The sequence below is a fragment of the Pteropus medius genome, unplaced genomic scaffold (assembly GCF_902729225.1).
Source record: "Pteropus medius unplaced genomic scaffold, Ma_sr-lr_union100, whole genome shotgun sequence".
In the NCBI taxonomy this organism is placed as follows: Eukaryota; Metazoa; Chordata; class Mammalia; order Chiroptera; family Pteropodidae; genus Pteropus; species Pteropus medius.
Window position 1 is genome coordinate 31,144,105 of NW_024355205.1, and position 19,814 is coordinate 31,163,918.

A 19,814-nucleotide genomic window follows, 5' to 3' on the forward strand; every position below is an offset into this window, starting at 1 on the left:
TACATTAGCTTGGCTTTGCACTGAATACTTCTGGAAAGATTAACAAGAGACAGTGCTTGAGCAAAGGAATTGGATAGCTCAGGGACAGCAGTGGAAAGCAAACTTTTCATTATATGCTTTTAAGTTTTGAACTATGTGAATATATTACCTATTCAATAAATAAACAAAAATAATAATAACTAGCCTCATCTTGTGGCCTTATATATATTCTTTAAGGTATGTCTGCCTAGATCTCTCTTATTGACTGTCCTCCAGATAAGAGAGAAGACATACTATAGATTTTGCATTTACAATAAGAAAAAAAATGGACTCACCTGCAAGGTTCAGGCAGTGGCTAAACGTATTACTCTGGGGACACTTAGAGAAGCTTGCTCAGTGTAGGGAGCTCCTTGATCTCTCATCGTCTGGGGTTCTGAGTGTCCTAGCTTCTTTGTGACTGAGGGAAGCAAGGAAAATACCCTGAGGAGCCAGTGCGCCCAGATTCTGATGCTGTGATGCTCGGTTTTGAGCTGAGGAGTCCTCATTTAGAAAGAGAGGAGACTCCTTGCACCTCGGACCATTAGGAGCAGGTGTATGGTAAATATGTGTGTGCATGTATGTGTGTGTGCTTAAGGTAGAAAGTGTTTTCTATTCAGGAAAAAAAATCAGTGTAGAGACCAGCTATGCTACCACTTGGGTAGAAATAGAAAAAGGAGGAGAAAGAGGAGGAGGAGGAGGAGGAGGAGGAGGAGGAGGAGGAGGAGGAAGAAGAGAAAAAAAAGGAGAGACCTTTCCATATATAGTTTGTACATTCAAAGAATCCTTTTGGAATACACAAGAAGTTGTAACAGTAGTCGCTTCTGGGAGACCAGGGAAGTCAGTTTTACTTTTAATCAATACCCTTTGGATCATTTGAGTTTTGTTTTAAGCATGAGATGTATAGTACCAATTCAAACATGTTTTAAAGAAGAGAGAATTCAGTTTATATGATGTGGTTTCATTCTTCCTCTTCTTCCTGCTCCTCCTTTTTTCAGTAGAAATCGTAAATACCATCTAAACAGAATGTCCTCTTTGCTTAGACACAGACTTAGAGTCAACTGAAAGTGTATGATCTTTTTGATGGAAGCGGGTAAAAGAAAAAGAATCGAATGCCTAAAACTCCAGCATTTTCCAAAATCACAGAAGTCGAGTTTCTGCCCCGGTCACAGTCCCAGACTAGAGAAGTTCTGTTCACAGCGAACATTCTTTTCTGAGCCACTCAAGGCACAGAGGGGTGGGCTCAGCTTTCCCCAACATCTCTAGGCCAAGTGAGAACCAGGCCTTCCCACTCCACTTGCCCAAAAAGAGCGAAGGAGAATCAGCTCCTGGCAGAGATCCTGGCAGAGATCCCGGCTGGGCCCGGAGGGGACATCTTTCTTGACATGTCTGGCAGGAGGCCTGACCCCATGATTCTCCCACCAAACGGGCACACACAGTGTAAACATGTTTTCAAGGATTCTGGCTCTTATCTGCTTTTCAGGGCTGGACAGGCAAAGGGAGAGAGGATCTGAACAGTAGAGCCCTACACTGTTAAACGTGTCAGGTAGATCTTGTATACATGTGCAAAGATGTCCAAGAGATGCTAAAAAACGTAAGAAACACATTGCAAAGCCTGTCTACAGTCTGGAAGGACTTCACCAAAATCTTGACTGTAACTCGGTGGAGGGTGGGGAGGGCGTTGAATTACTGGTGACCTGTTTTCTGGTTAATTCAGATTCTGTCTCACTGGGTCTGGATGGGCCTGAGACTCTATTTCTAAGGAGCTGTCACATGTCATGTCGGTGCTGGTGCCGCAAGGGTCTGAGGAGAGGTGGCGAATTTGGGGAGTCCACCTGAGGTTTCGGGTTCTCAGGAGCCCAGCATGTGTCATTTAATGACGAAAGAAAATTAAAAATAACATTTGGATGGATGTGTTGGAGGGGCATGGGAGAGAAGGAGAGGAAGGGGCACGGACTAACAGAAGATTGGAAGGAAAGAAGCTCGTCTTTCCCACCCCTTTATCTGCGCAAAGAACCCCGAACTCTGCCGCTGCTCTGTGCGCACCGTCGCTGTGAGCAGCTAGGGGCTCGGGCCAGAGACATAACTGCGGAGTCCCGCGCTGGCTGCGCGTTCGGGCTGAGCCGGGGGCGGGCACCTGGCGCTGGAGGGCCCTGCCCGGTCCCCCGCCTCGCCGTGGTCCAGGGATGGGAGCCCCGAAGCTATCTCGCCGCGCGTTTCTCTCCCTTCCCGCCATGGCTCCGTGCTGCCCGAAGCCCGTGGACAGCGACCTGAACCCACCTTCGGCCACGCGGGTCCCCGACTCAGGGCTCGGCCTCAGGCGGGAGAGCAGGCCCGTCCCTCAGGGCCAGTGAGAGCCCAGGAACCGCTCCCTGGTGTCCATCCATCCCGGCGCAACGGGAGCAGGGACGTCCTGAGAGGGGGTCGATTGGGCGCGGTACTTTACAGGGTGGCTCGTTTGCCTTTGGAAGAAGGGACTGTCATCCCACCCCCATGACCAGGAGTGAGCAGCACTGGCATCTGAAAACGGTTTAAAAAGGGAGGAGCTTGTACTTTTGACGCTATTGTTGTTGTCTTTTGTGATATGTGCAGACTTCTATAAAACTCTGTCTTTCTTACCACTGACCCTTCCTTCGATTTATTGAGCTTCTGGGGGCTGTGCTTGCTCTGGGCCCCGGGAGATGCCAAGTGAATTCAGGCACACTGAGGATCCTCGGGCGCCCCCCTGCATGGGGGAGCCAGACCCTTACATCGGAGCGGGTGAACAGGCACTGGAGCAGGGAGAGCTCTGAGTGCCTTCGGGGTCGAGGAGGGGCGGAGCCCTCGCAGGCTGAAGACTCAGGCGGGCAGCAGGAAGAGTGTGGGGAGGTGGGCAGAGCACGTGGGCGAGGATGAGGAAGGAGCAGCGCCTATCCCGGCAGTGCTCCAGGTCTTGAGAAAGCGGGAGTGGGAGGGACAGAAGATAACAGGCTGGCAGGGGTCAGGTCAGGACCCTGCAGCCCAGGTTTAAGGGCTCAGATTAGGTGAAGGCAGTGGGGAGACGCCATACTGGTTACATTTTCTAGCAAGCCAGGCCATCCATCCGGTGCGTGACAGGCAATCTTCTGTTCCTGGAGGTGAGATGTCCCACGCCCTCCACCGTGCAGCTCAGGGGGTACACCCTGCAGCAGGGTGCTCCCAGCCAGCAGTGCATGAGCCCGCGATCTCAGGAAACCGGAGGCACAGAGTTGTCACCTGTAACCTGGGAGAGTCCTCCTGCTCAGAAGCCCCACCCGGTAGGGGTTTCCCAGTCCCCTATATCCATCCTATGCCTGAGTGGGGCACACCCCACCCAACCAGGGACCCCCTCCAACGGTGCTCCCCAATCTGTCGACCTACCCGTCATCGAAGAAGGGGAGAACCTAGTGTCTCATATATTGGGCGGAGGGAACAGATGGAGGTGTAAGTCAGAGCCTGGGACTTGGGATCCGGTCAGTTGGAGGTTGAACCCTCGGATTTTCAGTATCTTCATCTGTAAAATAGGAATGATGCGTCTCTCTTATAAAGGTTTAGAAACTGAGATTTATACAAGTTACTTTCCAGTCCCCGCACCCCAGTCTTATTCCAGCTTCATTCCACTGCTAACTTGGGGGGTGGCAGGTTAACATCAGGGGCACTGATCCTTAGGGGCAGGTGGCAGTCATGCTGGCTTGAGAGAGGGGAGTGACCCAGAGGTAAGGGTCGACTGGAGGGAAGGGGCTATTAGTTTGGGGTTTTGTTCAGCTGCTTTGTTTGTTGCTTCCCTTTAGCTGCCCCATGCAGCACCCTCCACAAGCTGCTGGGCGTTCCTCCAGTATTCTTGCCTGGCCCAGCCGCTGCTGACACCCAAGCCCAAGCCAGGCCTGGGCAGGGCGTCTTCCACTCTCAGCCCCTCACAGTTATGCCAACACTTGAGTATGAGCAGGATAGAGGAGGGTGTCGTATCACCTCCCCACCTTCCTCTGGATCTGGTAGCATACCCACCCTCAGAGGCTACAGGTAGCTTCTAGAAATACATTTTAGAAATGAGAACCTGAAGCTGAGAGAGACAGCCTGAGATACCTAAGTCTCTGATGCTCACAGGTTGCCGTCTCCCTGGACCTGCCCCTCTACTCCCTGGGCTAATGTCCAGCACCTCTCTTTGTATCAGTTTCCCGTCTATGAAATTCGAGTAGATAATCCCTCCCTCCCAGAGTCAGTGAAAGATTAAATAAGATAAAATCGGTCAGGACCCACTAAGTGCCTGGCACAGCATAGGTCACCTTTAAGTAGTCACAGTTGTCATTAGATGGACCTGTCCCTCACTATCCCTTTCTAAAGGCTCCATGCGCCCAGCAATCCAGCTTACAGACCTCATGGTTGACTGTATGCACGGAATAACTACACAGGCACTTTCACCCACATTTACATGTTTCACACCAGCCCATGTGCACATCTGCACCTGTGTGCATTCAGAAGTATTTACCCAGCATCTTCCATGTGTGGGGCCCTGTGCTTGGCTTTGCCGCCCCCCTCGCCCCCCCCCCCACCACACATTGGGATGACCGTGGGTGACTCCAGGAGCTAAGTCTCACGCTGCCAGCATGTCATTGTTTCCAGAGTCTTGCCTTCTCTATGGGGTCTTATCGCTCACGGTTTGGGCGCCAAACGGGGCCATTCCGCATTCCTTCTGGTTTCCGGACCAAGAGCGGTGGCCGAAATGCTTTTTTCTTTTCTTTTCTTTCCTTTCCGGTGCCAAGAGCCTCGCCTTCCACCGCCAGCCCTGACCCGCCCTGCGCTAGGACGCCGCTTTCCTTGGCAGCCTAGCTGAAATGCTGCCTGGATGTGCGCAGGAACTCAGGGAAGGGAAAGGAGGGAACGGGAACCAAAGGCCCAGGAGGAACCCGAGAAGCAGTGGGAGGTCTGCGCCCTTGGAGCCCCGCGCTAGCCCTGCCTGGTCCATTTGGCACAAGCTCCACCCGGGCTGCCAGGCGGCTGAGCAAAGGCCGGGCCCGACACGCACCCGGCCTATTGTGGGAGGGAAACACAAAGGAGAGGGAAAAACAAGTCTTCCGTTTTGACGGAGGAGGCCGACAGCTCCAGGAAGCCTGAGCCAGCCAGGAACTCCCTGAGCAGGGCCCATTAGTCTCGGCGAGTGAACGCGCAATTGCGCGCGAAAGGGCTGCGGCCCAGCTGCGCGCCCGGGTGGGAACCGCGGGGCCGGGGACCCTCCCAGGATGTTCACACCAGGCGCGGGGCGCAAGACCTGGACGAGTGCCGGGACGACGCCAGGACGCACGAGGGCAAGCGCCAGTGGCCGGCTCTCATTTCCGATTATCTTGAAGTGGGTAGAACTAGAGAACACAGAGAGATGTGTCCAGAGACCCGTTTGTCCCTTGGCTGAAGGAGCCCAGGGGAACACGGCCTGCCCCCACCTCCTCTTGCGACCGGAGGACGTTGGGGGAGGCTGCCTAAAGAAGGGGCCTGCAGCCCAGAGTGAATAAATAATCCGAGCTCCGTGCGTGTGCGTGAGGGGGCGAGGACCGCGAGATACTGGTGCTCGGCCCCAGAACAGCCACCCCTGCCTCCTCGGCTCCGTGGAGCGAGGCTGGAGCCTGATTGTCCTTATGGGCGTCCACGCGGGAACCTGGCGGGTAAGCCAGCTCTCCTGTCACCGGACTCTGCCTTCCCAGAACTCGCTCTGGGCCAGAACAAGCCCCTCCAACCTCTCCCCTGCTTCCGACTCCAGCCACTGAGCAAGTGCTTAAAGAGCCTGAGACCGTCCCTCCCGCGGACCGCAAGACGAAGGACCGTCACGGGTGGCGAGCAACAAAAGAAAGAATTGGGGCTCAGAGACACGTGCCGCCCGCTGGACTGACCGCAGCGACTGCAGCCCCGGCGCGCGCTCGTCGCGCTTGCTGGTGTTTGTTAGATACACTGGCGTGCGCACAAGTCCACGCCCAGGCTGGCGGCTCAGTGTTCACACCCCCGCGAATGTCCTCACTGCCGGTGGCCCCGGGCAGCCCAAAAGAATGATCCTCAAATAGCCCAGCTCTTCCCGCTCCCCCCTCACACCCCTTCCCTGCATTCTTCACTGTGACAGATTCTCCTAATTGAACGGTTATGGGTCATCCTCCAAAACCGTTGGATGACATAGCTCCACGCTTCAGTTCTTCATGTTTTAAATACATATTTAACGGATGGCTGCAGAGCCAGCTGGGAAACACGCGGGTTAGAAAAATAATGTTCCAGAAGGCAGGAGATTGAGGCGAAAACGAGAGCCCGCTGGGCTGTCTAAACTTCCTGGGGAACTGGGAGCAATATCGTGGGTTTCTTTTTCTATTCGCTTATCATAACTTTGCTAACTTGAAGGTGAATTGCTTAGTATATTTGTTTGCATTTTTTAAAGCCCTATATGCAAATTAAAAGTTCCCAGACCACGGAGTAACTAGCACATTCCCTGGGCAAGAGGGCTGGGGTATGTTTGCGTGCGGTACAAAGCCCTACGATCCTGGGATCTGCGGAAACAGACTTCGGTACTGGAAATGTAGGGACGCGAGAAATTCCGCTTAGGAAAAAGGTTAGGGACGGGCGGCCTCTCCTGCAGGGAACTGCCAACGCTGGTGTCAGTAGACCAGGCAGGACACAGCTGTAAAAAGGTTTGCCATTTTTTTCTGTAGACTTGCTGCAGACACGATGTCTCGATTTTTCCCATCTATAAAATGGGTAGATGGGTCAATACCCCTTAACTATCTCGGGCGCTTCTCTAGACCACACTTAATTCCTTCTGGTCAAGGGTTTCCGGGTCTGGGTAAAATTTATACGAACGCGGCCGCCAGTGGTTGGATCTCGCTGTCTGGCCCACAGCGTGAAGTAGTTGCCCAGGACTGAGATTTCTTTTTGCAGACGAACCAGCGTTGCCCCTTATCCCATGTCGTGGTGACGACCACAAAGATGATGCTGAAAATGTCATCATCCCAGCTCCCGTGCTAATAAACGGAGTGTGTGCGGGGGGCGCGGGGGGTGGGGGATGTTGTTTAACTCTGAGCTCAACTCTGCCCTTGTTACTGTGCAGAAAAAAACCTATACTTGGGTCCACACCATCCTCAACTTTATGAAGAGTTGTGATTTCTTCAAAACACCGTTCTGGAGTCGCTCCGCTCCTTCCTTCCCCGCCCTCTGCCTCGCAAGGCGCGGTCCCCAGCTGGGGGCGCTACCGGCCGCCCGCCGAGGTGCAGGAGCGGCCACCTCCTCTTATGTGCGCTTAGAGTGCGTAGAAAACAGGCGCTTTTGTGCCTGGTTATCGGTTACATTGGGGGCTCAAAATGTCCAAGTGTTGATAAAAACCAGGAGACGGGGACAAGCGGCGGAGAACCGAGCGAGCGAGAGAAAGAAAGCAAGCGAGGAGACTCCAGCCCCGGCTCCTGAGTCGCCAAGATTATCCGCGCGCATCCCAAAAGATCTGACCGCGCTAGGTGACAGGTTAGTTCGCTGGCAGAGCTCCCCGCTCACTCATCCCCCCCCCGCCCCCGCCTGACTCAGTGGCCACCGTATTTTTATACAAATTTGACAACGTTCCCTCTCTCCCGCGGTCCCAACCGCGAACGGCGGTCCGTACCTCCCCCGCGAGCCCACGCTCCTCCTCCCCTTCGCCTCTCACACAACCTCCCGGGTCCCTCCTCCAGTTCCTCCCCACGAATCTCCCGGCTGCGGATGCCCATTGGCTGTACGCGGGCAGGAGGCGTGTGCCGGGCCCCGCGAGTTTCATTGAGCGGAATTAGCCCGGATGACATCAGCTTCCCAGCCCTCCCCACCCCCGGCGGGCCCAGCTCATTGGCGCGGAGGCCCCTCCTGAACCCGCACATTGTTCCCCGCCCCCGCCTCGGCCACCGCCGCTGCCTCGGTCGCCGCTGCCACCGGGCTATAAAAACCGGCGGAGCCCAGAAAGGTGCGGATGCTTATTATAGACCCACGCGACCTCAGCGCCGGGAGCCGGGTTCGCCACTGCGGCTTTTGGAAACGAGCTCCGCTGATTGCATCCACAGTAAGTGCCGCCTGCCCCCTCTCACCCCCGCGGCCCCAGCCTGCATCCCAGGGACAGATGCCCCTCAACTCAGCGGCGACCCCGGAGGCTCCAATAGAGGGTGCCTGGATCCTGCCCTGCCTGCCGTATCTCCTGAGCGGTTTCGCTGCTCTGACCCACCTCACAGTCGCCCCAGCATCCCCTTCTCCCAAAAGCGAGAAGTCGGAGCGACCACAGCTTCTGCCCACGTCGCCGTCAGCTGGCGAGCTTCCCGCGGCAGCCTCGGGCTTAGCGCACCTCGGAGTCCGAACACCGCGCGGGGCTGGGGGTGTGTGTGTGTGTGTGTGTGTGTGTGTGTGTGTGTTTGTTCCGCGGTGTCGATGGAGATAAGGTGGACGTGTTTGAGGAATTAAATAAATATTTCTCTATTTAGATATCACCCTCCCCAAAGAAAAACTCTCAACTTACCACTCATTTATTCCAGCCCTGGAGATCTAGCCTCCCCACTCCTGAGGGCATAAAAACTCTAGAATGCCACCTTCGCTGAGGGATATCCACTGCTCCCTGGAATAAAAGAACCTGTGGATGAGGACGGAGAGGAGGTTGCGGGGAGGGAGGGAGAGATTACTTACGCACACCCGTCTGCCCCTGGAAGGAAGGCCAGAGATAACGAGGTGAACGCGAAGCGACGCGCCACCCGCGCCTGGACCGCGCGCTGCGGCGCAGGCGGGAGCAGCGTCTCTCTCACTGGCTCAGGGCTCCCATCTCGATCTCCATCTCTCTCCTGCTTCTTCTCCTCTCCGCAGGAGGCGTGCTTCGTGGAAGCTCTGAGGGCCAGAGGGAGGACCTTTCGGAGGGAGGACCCTTCGGAAGCTGCAATTATCCCCGGGGCCATGGACTCGGACGCCAGCCTGGTGTCCAGCCGCCCGTCGTCGCCAGAGCCCGATGACCTTTTCCTGCCCGCCCGGAGCAAGGGCAGCGGCGGCGGCAGCTTCACAGGAGGCACCGTGTCCTCCTCCACGCCGAGCGATTGCCCGCCGGAGCTGAGCGCCGAGCTGCGAGGTGCCATGGGCGCTGCGGGCGTGCACCCCGGGGACAAGCTGGGCAGCGGCGGCTTCAAGTCATCCTCGTCCAGCACCTCGTCGTCCACGTCGTCAGCGGCCGCGTCGTCCACCAAGAAGGACAAGAAGCAGATGACGGAGCCCGAGCTACAGCAGCTACGCCTCAAAATCAACAGCCGCGAGCGCAAGCGCATGCACGACCTCAACATCGCCATGGACGGGCTGCGCGAGGTCATGCCTTACGCTCACGGCCCGTCGGTGCGCAAGCTCTCCAAGATCGCCACTCTGCTGCTGGCGCGCAACTACATCCTCATGCTCACCAACTCTCTGGAGGAGATGAAGCGACTGGTGAGCGAGATCTACGGCGGCCACCACGGCGGCTTCCACCCCTCGGCCTGCGGAGGCCTGGCGCACTCAGCTCCCCTGCCCGCCGCCACCGCACACCCCGCGGCCGCCGCGCACGCCGCGCACCACCCGGCGGTGCACCACCCCATCCTGCCTCCCGCCGCCGCCGCCGCCGCCGCCGCCGCGGCCGCCGCCGCGGTGTCCAGCGCCTCCCTGCCTGGCTCCGGGTTGTCGTCGGTTGGCTCCATTCGGCCGCCGCACGGCCTGCTGAAGTCTCCGTCGGCGGCAGCGGCGGCACCTCTGGGGGGCGGGGGCGGGGGCAGCGGGGGCAGCGGCGGCTTCCAGCACTGGGGCGGCATGCCCTGCCCCTGCAGCATGTGCCAGGTGCCACCGCCGCACCACCACGTGTCGGCCATGGGCGCCGGCAGCCTGCCGCGCCTCACCTCCGACGCCAAGTGAACCCGCCAGGAGGTGGCCGGGAAGCGAGGACTGGCCGGCGCTGGGGCCTGGGCCGAGGAGGAGCGCAGGACCTTGGGCTGGGGGTGGGGGGTGACGGTGAGGACTCCTGCACCTTCCGGGGGCGCGCCTTAAACTGTGGGGGAGTGACAGGGACGTTCGTTCCGGGACCTCGTTCAGCCCTCTCTGGCTTTAAACAGCGCTGGTCCGGTAGACAGAATTTTATAAGAAGGCACCACTGTGTGCACCCCACCCTCAACCCCCTTCTCCCTCAAAAAGAGATGATTCTAAAAACTGGTTTCCCGGGGAACACGGCCTCACTTGGCCCCGGCTGCGCTTCGTTGCATGGGGGAGTGGAGAGGGAGGGGAGCGTTGGCGACTTTCTTTCCTTCTTCCTTTCTTGGCGGATTGACGACCCCAGGGGGGCGGCACTCCGGAAACTACCGTCGGAGTCAGGCCTTGCGGTCAAGGGTCCTCTCTGACCCTGGGCCGGGGGCTACGAGTTAGTTGGAAGCTGGCATTCTGTACCAGAAGCGCTTACGGTCGTGTCCAATCTCGGTGTCTGGTAGACCATCCGAGAGCGGCTGCTGGTCGGTCAGAATAGAACCACTTGTGGATTGGAATAACCTAAAAGTGTCAGCTTGGGAAGCGGGTGGTGTTTTTTTGTTTTGTTTTGTTTTTTTAGTTATTTGAAAATAGAATTCCCCCTCCCACCTCCATTCTTTCCATCTCTGAGCACAAAATGATTCGGTTCCTTACCCGATTGGGGCAGTCGTCGTAGTTGGTACCTGAGGGTTTGATAGAACTCAGAGGCTGTTGCTGTGAATATAGTTTCGGTCATTTGGGGGTTCTGTTGGTATTTTAATTCTTTCTTTCTTGGACGTGTAAATATAATGTCAGTGATGAGGTAAGTGCGTGCTGCTAATGTGTATGCTCATGTGACTGCCAGTCCTACCCGAGTCTCAGCGGGCTTCTTCAATGTTGGTTTCTTTTTGCCATGTTTAACACAAATGACAAACTCCTCCACGTGCTTCCTGCGTTCGCGCAAACCGCCCCGGCGCTGCCAGCGTTGCAATTGGCCTTCACAGCGTCTGCCACATAACATCCCTCCTCTGGTCGCTGCCCCTCGCAGAGAATGTATCATCTGTTTTATTTTTGTAAAAAGAAAAAAGTGCTAAATAATATTTATTACTTGTTTGGTTGCAAAAACAAAATAAATGATCAAGTGTTGAGATTTTAAATAAAATTAAAAGTAAATCGAGTGTTTTCCAGCCGGTGTCAGCGTGCAGTGGGGCGGAGGTGGGGGCAGGGAGTGTAGGACTTTATCACTTGAGGCCAGATTTGGGGGCCGTTCCGCTGGTCTCGCCCTGGAGAAAGATAAGGGGGCCGTTTGCCTATTCAACTTCTCTTGCCACCCCTCCCCCACAATACATCCTCCAGGTGTTTATCACAACTCATTTGTTCTTATTTTTTATTTTCTGATGTCTAATCCGAAACTCCTTTGCCCTTCGTTTGAGGATTGAGTTAGTTGAAAGTGAACATTTCGCTCCGTTCGCGCAGAACTTTGGGACTTGGAGACGAGGGCGGTGCCTTAGGTCGAGGACCCGGGCGCTCAGACCTCCTGCGCGGCTGGGATTTTATTTTCCCTCTGTTCTGAGGCGGTCGCCAGCCTGTTTCCCACCCAGGCAGCTGCCCTAGGCTTCCTGGGTCCGCAGCGCCACTGTGTTGGAGCAAAGAGCAGCTGGAGCGTTTAGCGCGGATCCGCTCACCCTTCGCTCCCTTCCCCACGCTATGCACGACTCTCCCCCAGCGCCCACCCTCGCCTTGAACTGCAAAGTGTCAGATGCTGGGAACGGCCGGCGGAGCTAGATTCTCATGAGCTCTTCCTCGGGGCCACCTCTGTCTTCTCTAAGCCACTGGGTTCCTCACGATCCATAACTGCAATGAAAATTTTGGACGTGGCTCTTAAGAGAGAGTCTGGCCAGAAATAAATTTTTGGCCTTTCCGGTCTAGGAGGAGGACTGACGAGGTTGCAGCCTCTCAGCACCGCGGGCTGGCTGGAGAACACACGCCCTTGAAAGCACCGAGCCAACGCAGAGGACTGGTCCCCGATCCTGGGCCCTCTCATCGACCACATCTTCCGACGACATGTTTGGTGGCCACCGGCAGAAGATCCCTGCTGGGGGACAGGTGCTTCGGGGTCCTCCAGCAGGTAAAGTCAGGCTGCTGGCCAGAACTGCGGGAGCCCAGAGACTGGGCTCTGTAGGCCTCGCTTCTCATCGAAGACTGGAAGAGACCGAGGGGCTGGGGAGGGGAGATGAGGGGCCAGGGACCTGAGCAGCACCACGCGAATCTCCGAAGAGGGTAGAGCGAGATATAGAGCTTGATTCCGAAGCTTGCTGAGAATTCAGAACTGGATCCGGCGCCAGTCGCAGACATAGAGGAACCCGAAAAGGCTGGAACTCCGACTGGTGGGAGCTGAGAACCCGACAGGGTGGGGGTGGGGTGGGGGTAAAATCACTGCTTTTTTCACCCAGGGCAAGACTCTGGGTGTACGTGGTGTATGCGTAGAGGGGCGGTTGTTGAAAGCTAATAAAACAAGTCCCCCTTCCTCCCAACCGTATCCAAGCTCTTGGCGGGCGACCAGCTGCCAGCCAGGATAGATCTCGGCCTCGGAGGAAGGAGGGGCTGGATGCAGCCAGGCTCCGGGCCCTCCCCGAGGCCACCCGTCTAAACTGCGCGCCCAGCCAGCGATCTCGGCCGCCACGTGTGAGAGCGTAGCCTACGCTCGGACGCAGAGGAAGCACACACAGGCGCACACGAGCGCGCACGGCCTCCCAGGGCAGGTGGCTCCTCACCGAGGGTGGCCTTTGATTGGCAGGGGCGGGGGTGGAGGGCGCAGGCCTGCGGCCGGGCTCAGAGGTGGAGCAGGAGAAGACTGTGCAACTACTTTGACTCCCGAGGGCCCTTAATTGGGGCGGACCCCCTACTAAGAAAAGGGAAGCGAAAAGGAGGTAGGGAAACAGTCACAGGCTTGGAGCAGTCTGCAGGTCACAGGCTCAGGGTCCCCTCCCTGGGAGCCTTAGTCCCTGAGGTTCTCTCTTGCTCTCTGCTACAGCTTCCCCACCACCCACGTCGCCCTTTCTGGTCGCTAGCTCTCAGCCGCGGCCTGGGGGCTTCTGTCACTAGCCCCCGAGGTCTGTGAGATTATCCTCACCCTCCACCCAAGAGCTCAGATGACTGGTGGTTGAGAGGCACAGCCTCCACCACGGTTTCTGCACCCAGAAGCACTGCCAGTGGGCTCCTCGCTCCCTTACTGGGCAGGAGTCACAGAGAAAGGACGGTTGCCTGGACGGGTGCTGGAAGATGAGGCAGAGTTCCCCGCATGGTGTGGTGGGAACTCCACTTCCCACAGACAGCAAGGTAGAGAGGTTAAGCAAACCCTCAGACCTGATGTCCATTTCCGTCGGGGAACACGCTGCTGAAACCTGGAGATGCCACACTGCTGGCGAGGCTCATGTGGTGTAGGAAGACCCGGATACCAGGGGCACAAATGACGATCTGGGACTGGGGCAGGCCCGCAGGCAGAAACTGTCCTCATTCTCTGACTGCAATGGGTGAAGAGCTCAGGGGCTTCAGCTTTGGTTTTTAAAGCCCCCTTGGTGTTCTTAGCGCTGGAGCAATGTCTGTCTGCCTCCCTGTAGGGCAGAACCCGCCTAGCAACTGGTCTGAACTCTCTCTATTAAGGAAACACCTCGACTCACCCTAGAAGTTCATCGAAGGCAAAGGAGCACCCCTGTGCAAGTCCGCCTCTAATTTTAAGTCTCTCTTTTATTACAGACTTTGGGCCAAATTCCCCATTCCCCATACAAGTGCCTAACACTTACCCGTAGGAATTATGGAGTCTTTAACAGGCAACTTACACCAAGGGTCTCAAGACCTCTTGCTGATGACAGGTCCCTTCTGTCATTGCCTTTGCAAACCTGTAAGGGAGGCCAGAATCAGGCCTGGCCCTTCACAGGTAAGTGGCTGCTGCACTGAAACCCCACTCTCCACACCCCTTGGCAGAGGGACTCATGGGACAGCATGGTCAGCATGCCACTCCTTGGTCGGGAGGTTGTGGACAGCCCATACATAGGCAGGGCAGAGATGGGGGTCACCGCCTCACTCACACCCTCATCCTACCCCCATCTCTTAGGGACCGCGTTTTTGCTGTTGGGTAGCGTTGTCCCGCGGGGGTTCATGGTGGAGGAGAGTGAGCTGCAGGGAGAACAGGGGCCGCAGAGCTGGGAGCAAGGAGGTAGCTCCAGGCTGCGCCTCTGAGGCGCTCGGGATACCCAGAACCCGCGGGGGAGGCGGACACAGGGGGCGCCAACGTTTATTGCAGGCCAGTGGGTATAAGGCACCATGCTGAGAGCTTCACTTTTGTTAGTTAATTCGTTCAGTTTTCACAATAACCCTTTGAGGATGGTGCTATTATTATTCCATTTTACAGGTGAGAAAACTGAGGCACAGAGAGCATAAGTGACTTGCCTAGGGGCAGAGCCGGGAAATGGAGGCGGCAATGTGACCGGAAGTCTGGCTCCAGAGCCTACTCAGGGAGAGCGCCCCGCCCATTTCCAGGTCCTCCTCCAACTTGGTGGTCTCCAGACTGTGGCTCAGCCACTTCGGGATCCTGGGAGCTCCCGCGCTGCCACCCCCCCCCCCCCCCCACAGTTCCCCAGTTCCCTAGATGATTTGTCCACAGTGCTGGACCTCATCTGTCCCCGACGCCCCCGTCTGGGCGGCGGGCTGTGCAGAAAGGCTTTGACAGTTAGCAGGCTCAGGTGAGAGCGTGGCACGCGGGCAGGTAAGCAGGTGAGTCGAAGCAGCCCCTTAATAGGGTAGCCGACGGCTCCGTGAGGGACTGTCATTGGCGCCCTGAGAGCTGCCGGCCCTCAGGCCGCATCCGCTGCCCAGTTGCGCAGCCCACACGCGGTGCAGTAATTCGGGAATGAGCCGCCAACCAAAATGCCTGCAGGGTCTAGGCGCACACCTGCGGGGTAGGGCTGCAGGAAAAGGCGAGGAAGCGCTGTGAGCGCGGCCAGTCGCCGTGCGTGCTCTCCCGGAGAACTTCGGGTCCCACTTTACACACGCTGCGGACCCCACAGACATGCCACTGGGCCGAAATAGCCCGCGGGCTTTCAGTTTGCAACCCCTGAAGTTGGCGCGGTTGGCCTGGACGACCTGCGTTCTGGGTTTGGAGGCCGCGCATTTATTCGGGGTCCTGGGGCCGCCACGTCGCCGCTCTGCAGGAACACGCTTGCTGGCTGAATTCGCGCCGACCCGTGCGCCCGTGTCCCCTTTGCCTCCTTGCTGCCTGGATCCCACTCAGGCAGAAGGCGCGTGGACACCGACGCGAGGCCCAGGTCCGCTGGGGACGCGCACCCCCGACCTCCGCAGTCCCGCCGGGTCCGCCGGGTGCCCCAGCGCGGCCCGCACCTGTCCAGCGGATTGAATCCGCTGCCTTGGGCCGCGCGCGGCTTTTCTTTGGGGACCTTTTAGTCCGTGGCGGCCACAAGGCCTCCGAGTCCATTCGTTGTGGAAGGGGTTGGGGGGTCGCCATAGAAGGCGGCCTGCAAAGCCGGCCGAAAGCACCTAAATTCGAATGGGGTTCAGACAACATCCCGAGGGAGCCCTGGACCCACCGATCCCGGCCTGGCGCTCGCAGACGGGTCCATGCACCTGAGCCCGCGCTCACGGACATGGGTTCGCGCACTCCAGTTTGAGCTCACGGGTCCACGCACACCGAAGAGCCTGTAACCTCGGGTCCACGCACACCGAAGAGCCTGTAACCTCGAAGCACCGGAGGCACCGGCCTCGGTCGGAAAGCCGCTGGGACCTGCTGAGCCCCAGGGGCCGGGTGAGCCAGCGATCGTCCAGCGGAGCGCAGCTCCATTTACCTTCCGCTTCCTTGGCTGATCCGAAAGCACGGCATCTGTCCCGGTCCACATCCTTCTAGGCCTAGTAGGTACCGGCCGCCCCCTGCCCTCTGCCGTCCTCCCAGCCCTGTCTGCTCTCTGAGCCCGTCTGGGCTTTCCAGGCCCAAGTCCTGGAACCCCAGGGAAGGACCAGTGAGGAAACACTATCCTGAGCAATTCGCTTTCTCTTCATCCTCACATCTTCTTGGCAGTAGAAGCTTGTCTTGCAGAGCAGCTTGGAGGTGTCTCTCGGAAGCCACCGGTCCTCTCTCTGAGCTTCAGTTTCCACGTCTGTAATGTGGAGCCAGGTGAGGTGATCATCCGAGGCTGTGGCTGGATCAGGCTCTGCCTAGGGTACTGAGCCCTCTGAGCCCTCTGAGTCCCCTGGTCCCACTCCAGGCAGAGGTTCTGGGAGCGCCTGGCTAGCACGGAGGACGTGACAGGTGACAACGACTCCCCTTGCTGTCCCGTGTGTGTGTGTGTGTGTGTGTGTGTGTGTGTGTGTGTGTAGTACATGTGTGTGTGTGTGAATGGAATTCGCAGCCTGTGGTTCAGGGGAGTGTAGACAACTCTGTGAGGCTCCCCCACAGATTTGGATGCCTTTGTATCTAAATATGTTTGCTAAATGTAAGGTGAGGGGAGAGAGAGAGGAAGGGAAGGAGGGACGGAGGGAAGAAGGGAGGAAGGGAGGGAGGAAAAAAAAGAAAATGAATGGACGGATGGATGGCACAGTGAGAGTGAATGGAGGACGCTGGGATGGAGGAGGTTTCTAGAGTGTGGGGTTGGGACACCAGAGAGTAAGCAGACTGGGAATTCATGCACTGAGTGGGGACATTGAGGCCTAGAGACTGGCAGGCATTTCTGTTTCTAGCCAGGACAGCTAGACCCTGACACTACAGGTTTGGAGAACTCCCAGAGCCCCTGTCTTTTTTATGTAAGTAGAATAATGAATAATAGTACCTGACAATTGTGTTCCTGTGAGGAAGAAATGAAACATCCTAGGAGTCACCGCCTGCCAGGTCCCAGTGTGAATGGATGCCCTGAGCCCTCTGCGGGGGTGTGGCTCCTGCCAGATCTGGACCCTCACACGTGAGCCTAGGCCTCCAGGAAGCAACCACAAATATGTAAGTCATGGGGGGAGCATCGAGCATGGTGGTGCCATGACTGGGCAGCTGGGTGTGGGGTGGTATGCCGCCTTGGCCGGGCTTCATTAGCTGTGTGACATTGAACAAGAGACATGGGCTTTCTGAGCCTCAGCTACCTTATCTGCAAAACGGGCGTGATGCTAGTACTGTCTTCACGGGGCATCAGGTGTGCAAGGGAGAACCCCACCTCTGGGCCTGACACACAGGTCATGCCCAGTGAGGAAGAAGACTGTGCCTGGCTGCTGGGGTATCATCTCATTAAATCTTCTGGGAGGTGCTAAGCAGTAGGATTCCTGTTACTTTCAGTCACATGACCTGCCTGGCAGCATTCCCAGAGGGATCTGCATGCCTCAGCACCCCAGGAGAGGCCCAGAAACATCCCTGAGCTCAGTAGCAGAGTGAAGTTCTCAAACCCCCCAATGCAGGGCGAGGTTCCTATTCTCAACGTCGCATACCCCTGGGTGCCTGGTACGGGACCTGGCACACAGTCCTCAGTGAATAGTCTTTGCATTGTGTAGTGGAGAAGGGCCCACAACCCCACATTGAAACCAGATATGGGTCTGATTTTAAGGGCAGGAAAGAAATTAATTGAAGGAAAAGTTGCCTGAGAAGCTCCAGCCTCACAGTCCCCCCCACCTCCATCTTGGGGAGAGCCCTTCCTCTCAGGGCCTGGCCTTCTTGTGCCTCTGTCTGTGCCCCTTGCATGCCCAGTGCAAGGCATCAGCTAGAAAGCAAAGAATGCTTCCTGCTCTAGAGCTGCAGCTGGGAGCCGCAGGGAGGACTGTGGTGAAGCCTCCTGGGCTCCTTCTCTAAGCTCCCCAAGCTATTCGGGCTAGTGCAGCTCATGGAGACACCAGAGCACTGAGAGGCTCAGCCAGGACAGGAAGGAAGGAACTTAGTGCAGGCCAGCCGCTTGCAAACAGCATCAACAGGGGCAGGGAACTCAGGAAGCTTTTAAACCTGAGACTTGCATGGCCAGGAGCTGTCCCAAGCCACTCCAATCCAGGGCTTTCTCCTTCCCAACACACCCTCCACCAGATAGGATTAGGGCTCCAGCTCCATCCACCCAGCAGTGGATCTGTTCGTCATCACCTCCACATTTTTGTTTAACCCATCAGCATTCACTCTTTTTGTTTGTTTGAGGCGAAATTCACAAAACATGATACTAACCATCTGCAAGTGAATAATTCAGTGGCATTCACGATCTTGTGCAACTACCACTTCTGTCTAGTTCTAAAACATTTTTATCACCCCAAAGTAAAACTCTGTACCCACTACGCAGTTACACCCTACTCCCCCACCCTCCAGCCTCTGGTAATCACCAGTCTGCTTCCTGTGTCTATGGATTTACCTAATCGGAACATTTCACGTAAGTGGAATCACACAGGATGTGACCTTTTGTCTTCTTTCACTTAGCGTAGTGATTTTGAAGTTCATCTATCCTGTAGCATGTGTTAGTACTTCATTCCTTTTTTAAGGCTGAATAATATTCCATTGAATGTGTGTACCACATTTTGCTTATCCGTTCATCTGTTGAGTCTCATTCACTTCTGAGTAACTCTGAGGTCCTCGCATGCCACCTGCAATGGTGAAAAGAGGTTTAGGCTATGAGTTTTAAAATCTAGGTCTGCGAGCAGGCTGGGTATTCTAAGGCAAGTTGCTTGACTTTTCTGGACCTCAGTCTACTCATCTGTAAAGTGAAAAGCTTGGCGAAGTTCATCCCAAGGTATGGTCTTCTGTGACCTTCCACTCGTAGAAAGAAGTCCAACACCTTTCTTGCCAGCCATACCCCTGTGTCAAGGACCTCATTAGAACACATTCCCTGGGCTTGACCAGCACCACCAGTGCGTCAGGCCCCCCTCACAAGTACCTTTGGGTCTTAGAGAGGCTGACTGTTAGTGCGAAGCCTGGCCGAAGCGGGTAGGGTTTTGTGAGTTGTACACCTAGTAAACGCCCAGCCAGACTCTCATCAATTGCGAGTCGGTGGTGAAATAGCAAACTTCCCTTTACCACATTCAGGTCCTCGTTATGATATAGTTAAGAGTCGCATTTTAAGACGCGGACATAAAAGTAAATCATGAGGATTCCATATAAACTGTACAAACCGATATCCTGGCTCCCGTAACCTCGATCCTTCATCCGATACACATTTACCACTACTTTACCCACTTTTCCTGCTTTGCACAGGTTGGAAGCAGAATTAAGAAACATGCTCTTTCTTAGTATTGAAGAGCTCTGAGACCTATCCTGATTGGCGGAGAGCGGACAACTGATCTTTTCCGATTGGAACTGAACTCGAGTTGGGGGACATTAAGGGAGGGAAGGTACCATTATCTCAAGGGTGTTTCACATTCCTCTTCGGAATGTAGAAGCTCGGTAAGTGAACTTCTCCATTCCAGTCCTCCGACTTGACCCTGGTACGTCTCATCCCCTTACCGTTCTCCACTTTCTTCTTCCATATTTCTTATTTATTACTTTTGTAGTTTATTGTCTGTCTTCTCAGTGGAATATAAGCTCCATGAGGCAGAGATCTTTGCTCATCTCGATCGCTGAATAGAATAGCGCCCAGCATAGAGTAAGTGCTCAATAAATATCTGTTGAATGAATGAATGAATGAATGAATACAAACACTTTTGCCACCGAGCCCCTTCTTAATTAGAATCGAAGAGTCGTGAAGCTTCATTGGGACTCCCACACAAGAAAACACAAGCAAAATCTGATCCTGTCAAAAATGCATTTTTGAACTGTTTGCCTTCCCAAAAAAATGTTTTTTAAAAAACTACTCAGTCTCCGAGGCTGGTCTTGTATTGGT

General features: G+C 55.9%; 1 protein-coding gene across 1 annotated transcript; it reads left to right on the plus strand.

Annotated features, from left to right (window-relative positions):
- The first annotated feature begins 7,819 nt into the window (after positions 1 to 7,819).
- On the plus strand, positions 7,820 to 9,900 carry OLIG2 (oligodendrocyte transcription factor 2). Its single transcript, XM_039857641.1, has 2 exons — positions 7,820 to 8,056; positions 8,842 to 9,900. Exons 1-2 carry the CDS (start codon positions 7,967 to 7,969, stop codon positions 9,898 to 9,900), a joined length of 1,149 nt encoding a protein of 382 aa, XP_039713575.1. The 5' UTR covers positions 7,820 to 7,966.
- Positions 9,901 to 19,814: the final 9,914 nt, after the last annotated feature.

What these genes read in the sequence shown, in the direction of transcription:
- OLIG2 (XM_039857641.1), top strand. Translation starts at nt 7,967, where the DNA reads ATGCTTATTATAGACCCACGCGACCTCAGCGCCGGGAGCCGGGTTCGC. An exon ending in CTCCGCTGATTGCATCCACA is followed by an intron (nt 8,057 to 8,841) that starts GTAAGTGCCGCC and finishes TCCTCTCCGCAG; the next exon opens with GAGGCGTGCTTCGTGGAAGC.